This window comes from Pygoscelis adeliae, unplaced genomic scaffold (genome assembly GCF_000699105.1).
Source record: "Pygoscelis adeliae isolate BGI_AS28 unplaced genomic scaffold, ASM69910v1 Scaffold262, whole genome shotgun sequence".
NCBI classification, from domain to species: Eukaryota; Metazoa; Chordata; class Aves; order Sphenisciformes; family Spheniscidae; genus Pygoscelis; species Pygoscelis adeliae.
Genome location: NW_008824184.1, coordinates 1,632,197 through 1,636,000, shown reverse-complemented (window position 1 = coordinate 1,636,000; position 3,804 = coordinate 1,632,197). Strand labels below are relative to the sequence as shown.

Below are 3,804 nucleotides of genomic sequence, written 5' to 3'. Positions count from 1 at the left end.
ACGTGTCCTGACGGGTAGTCAATCCAGTACGTATATCCTCTTTCCCAAAAGAAAATCTTGTCGTTCCCTCCCTCCCCCCCCCCCCCACCCCTCCCCAGTAAAAAACCCTAAACTTCAATTGTAGGACACCCCCCCTCAAAACCCCACCTAACCCCAACCAACCAAAACTTCCACACCCAAACCCTTATACACTCAAAACTCTAATTGTCTACATACAGTCCCTCAGAATTTCATGCCACAACCAGTTTCCCTGTCCTTTAAATAACATGCATTGCAAGGTTTGTGCAACACGTTCTATTATGGATTGCAATGAAGACACCACAAATCCTTGCTTTTTTCCCCTCAGATTTAATATGGTGCTTTCAGAACAGTTAGAACACCAGTTTGTGAGGATAGACTCCATTTGAGAGACAGAATGTAGAACGCAGGTACCCACGGAGCTGAGGCACCTTCTTGATCCGTGCAAGGATCTGTGAATCCACTGCCTTCTGGTCTGATTTGCGTTGCTCCGTTATCTCGTATTTCTAGAAAGTACAAAGAATAATGTTAAAATCCTGCAGAGTGCAATCCTACGGAGATGAGAAAATTCAGGGCAAACCCTGAGTCCTGGCATTTTCAGGAAATCGTTTCTCTATTTGTTCTAAATACGGGAAAAGTGGTAGGAGACCGGAGGTGGCAGAGAGAACTGAAGCCACTTGTTTGGCTTACGTTGCCGATACCAGAGCCAGCAGCATGCTGTTGGCAGTATCGAAACAGTAAAGGTGCTTCTCGGTCAAAAAAGACACATAACTGGAATAATCACTGCTGCTGTTCTGCTAAGGTACAAGCAGGAAAGAATCCCCCAGTTTAAAAGGGGTTTATCTCAATGTTGCTGTATTAATTCATTTTAATGGCATTACCGCACTTTACCGAGGACCACTTAAAATTCAATTGTCCATTTGCTTCATGGTATTTCCCCCTTTCCAGCCTGGCTTTAAGTAACAAGGACATTCATGAAGAACGAACAATCGTGTTCCTTACTTCTTTTTCAGTGTCAAAGATCTCGCCTTCCTGGTGCTTGGGCTTACGCAGCCTCTTCTTCTTAAAGTATGCATCAGTGAGATGCTTGGGAATTTTCACTCCCGTGATATCAACCTTTGTGGATGTAGCAATAACAAATTTCTGATGGGCCCTACGCAGAGGGACACGATTGATAACCAAGGGTCCTAAAGGCAGGGGAAAAACACAAGAGAGAACAAGGTTAGCTTTCCTGGCAACAACCACTGCTTTTAAGTTGAATTTTTGTAGTGTATGAGATGACTAGTTTCTTCAGAGATGCCTACAGCTAAAATCTGAACAATCAACAAAGCCCTTCCCCACAGCCTCTAGAAAAGCCAAAAAATGCTTCCCGATCTCTTCCAGGTATTGAAGCTTAATTACCTCGCCTCCACCTCCCTGGAAAGCCACAAAACATGATTCCACTTAGTTACATGAACACATGATGCGCCAAACCATCCGCATGCAGATCTGTAACACTACTGACCCCAGAGAAAAACTGGAACTTAAAAACACCCCAAAAAACTCCCTCCCCCCCCAAAAAACCAATCAATCACACTTAAGTTTTTTACCTGTAACAAGCAGAAGGCCAGTACCAAGCTGCTTCAAGAAGACGACGCGCTGAAAAGAGATGAGATGTGACATTAGTCCCCAGGTCCCGGCACTCTGAAATACTGCAACCGAACCGGGACCGTGCCCACACTCGGCCTGCGTTACGGCTACAACCATCGACACAGCACCCAGGCACGGGCGCCGCTGTGCGCCTTGAGAAGCGGCCACCACACGAGCCAAGCTACCAGCGCTTCTCAGCACGGCTTTGCCAGAGTTGCCACATCTACGGCAGATCGCAACTCCCCATGTGCTTCATCATTCAAGGCTGAACAAAGCCAATTAGTACGTTTTTTTAATCTTTGCCCATTCTAGAGGATGGCGAGACAGCCGTCCTGTCGCCCAAATTCTTTACACAAATTAAAGGCAAGAACTAGATAAAACCCAGAAGGGTACCACAGCATATCACATGGTCAGAGCCGACCCCAGTTACATTTTATTCTTTCTGGTCAAGTTCTCCTTCCCCGAACAGCATTCTTTTAAGTAATGTGGCATCGAAGTCAAAGAATTCAAGAAAATAAAGGATGTCAGTTAAGACCTGTTAGTAAACATCATTATGATAAAGAACACAGCTTAATGTAACAATCAAGTGTTACCTTGATAATTAGATTAACAATGAAAATTTAATTCTTCCTTTGCGACAGGTAGTCTAAGACAAAGTTTTGGCCTCATTGCAACTGTTATCTATCAGGTTGTATTATCTATGCCTGAACCAGGCATCGGGCCTGCCATTCTGCAGGGCAAAGTTAGCGCGACACAAACCTACACACTCCTCTGCATCGCGGCAAGACTCCCTTAATTTTGTCTAAGCAACTGGACTAGAGTGTTTTACTTCCAGCTCTCTGTAGAAGAGCATCGGTTTAAAGACTGTTTCCCCTAAAGGCAGGATGAGAGAAAGCATCCAGACGGAATTCACAAAAAAGCAGATCTGCAGATTCGCATCTCGTGGCTGAGCAGCGTCCCGTGACATCAGCCGGTAAATTCAGGATACCTCTGCTCGGTCAGAACGGTTTCAGCACAGGAACGCTGCAAAGCCACCGTGAGAGTCCATGGGGGGAAGAGCACAGGAAGAAGTTCCCATTACCTTGCCTCTGTGACGACCGGTCAGAAGGATCAGAACGGTTCCTGGAGTAATAGAGGCCCGCAGCCTCCTCTTGTGCTGGCAAAAGGGCTTTTTGCCGTGACTCAAAAGCTTGCGAGGAACATCTTCAGTGGGATAGTATCTGGGCTAGAAAAAGAGGAGCAAAACATTGTACCACCCCGCACTGCGTGAGACAGAAAGCCTTCGCTACAGCTTAGATTCCTCCTTTCGTAAGAGATGCTGTTTCCCGAAAGATGACCTTCCCGAAAGATTTTTTTTTCTGCTGCAACTGGCACTTCAGGAACACGCCGAGTGTTTTCTGTACAGTTACGCAACAGCGAAAGTCGAGATCAGCTCTGTATTTCCGAGCACGCTTCCAGTTCAGCCCAGCAATACAAATGGCGGAGGAGAACCCACTCTCGCCCGCTAGCCATTCTCTAAGTCACCGGCATCTCCCCCGAGAACGACAGTCACCGGGTCCCTGTCTCGAGGGGGCAACCGCCAGCCGTTCAGCGCAGCACGGCAGGGGGGGGGGGGGGGGCCGCGCCCCCGCCCTGGTCAGGAGCCACACCTCACAGCCTTGAACTGCCAGCGTCCCCAGTTCTTTTCCTTACCATTTTGCGGATTTTAACCACACGGCTGCCTCCGTTCTTGTCTCCACCAACCGGCTTGATGATGGTTGCACGGGGCTTTTCTTTCTTTTTCTTCTCTATCTGTAGGCAATGGAAAAGGTACGAAATTTCAAACCACAGTCACGATGAAAACCACCGTTATTTACACACAGTCCTTGTTGTCCTACCTTTGTTTCTGGAGCAGTGTACTTGCGCTTGTACAGCGCTTTTCTGGCATACATGGCTGACCGGGAGTATCTCCCGATACCCCGGGCCAGGACAGGGTTACGGCTGGCATGATGCTTCTTAACCTTCTTCTTCTTCTCACCTACTTCCTTCTGGCTTGCCTTCTGCTCAGCCGGCTTCTTCTCATCCGTCTTTTTCTTGCCCGGCTTTTTCTCACCTGGCTTTTTCTCACCGGCCGCCTTCTCGCCCGCCATCTGTGGATCCAAATAAAACAGAAATTAT

The 3,804-nt window shown here is 47.6% G+C and overlaps 1 protein-coding gene across 1 annotated transcript; it reads right to left on the bottom strand.

The window, feature by feature from the left end:
• Nucleotides 1-330: 330 nt before the first annotated feature.
• Nucleotides 331-3,804, bottom strand: RPL6 (ribosomal protein L6). Its single transcript, XM_009334403.1, has 6 exons — nt 3,525-3,804; nt 3,340-3,438; nt 2,729-2,872; nt 1,608-1,656; nt 1,021-1,205; nt 331-524 (listed from the first exon to the last, which is right to left on the bottom strand). Exons 1-6 carry the CDS (start codon nt 3,774-3,776, stop codon nt 372-374), a joined length of 882 nt encoding a protein of 293 aa, XP_009332678.1. The 5' UTR covers nt 3,777-3,804; the 3' UTR covers nt 331-371.

Excerpts from the sequence above, each read along its gene's own strand:
- RPL6 (XM_009334403.1), bottom strand. The coding sequence starts at position 3,776 with ATGGCGGGCGAGAAGGCGGCCGGTGAGAAAAAGCCAGGTGAGAAAAAG. Across the intron at positions 1,206-1,607 it reads TGGCCTTCTGCTTGTTACAG|GACCCTTGGTTATCAATCGT; the intron begins GTAAAAAACTTA and ends CCCTGCCTTTAG. Across the intron at positions 525-1,020 it reads TCTTTGACACTGAAAAAGAA|AAATACGAGATAACGGAGCA; the intron begins GTAAGGAACACG and ends TGTACTTTCTAG.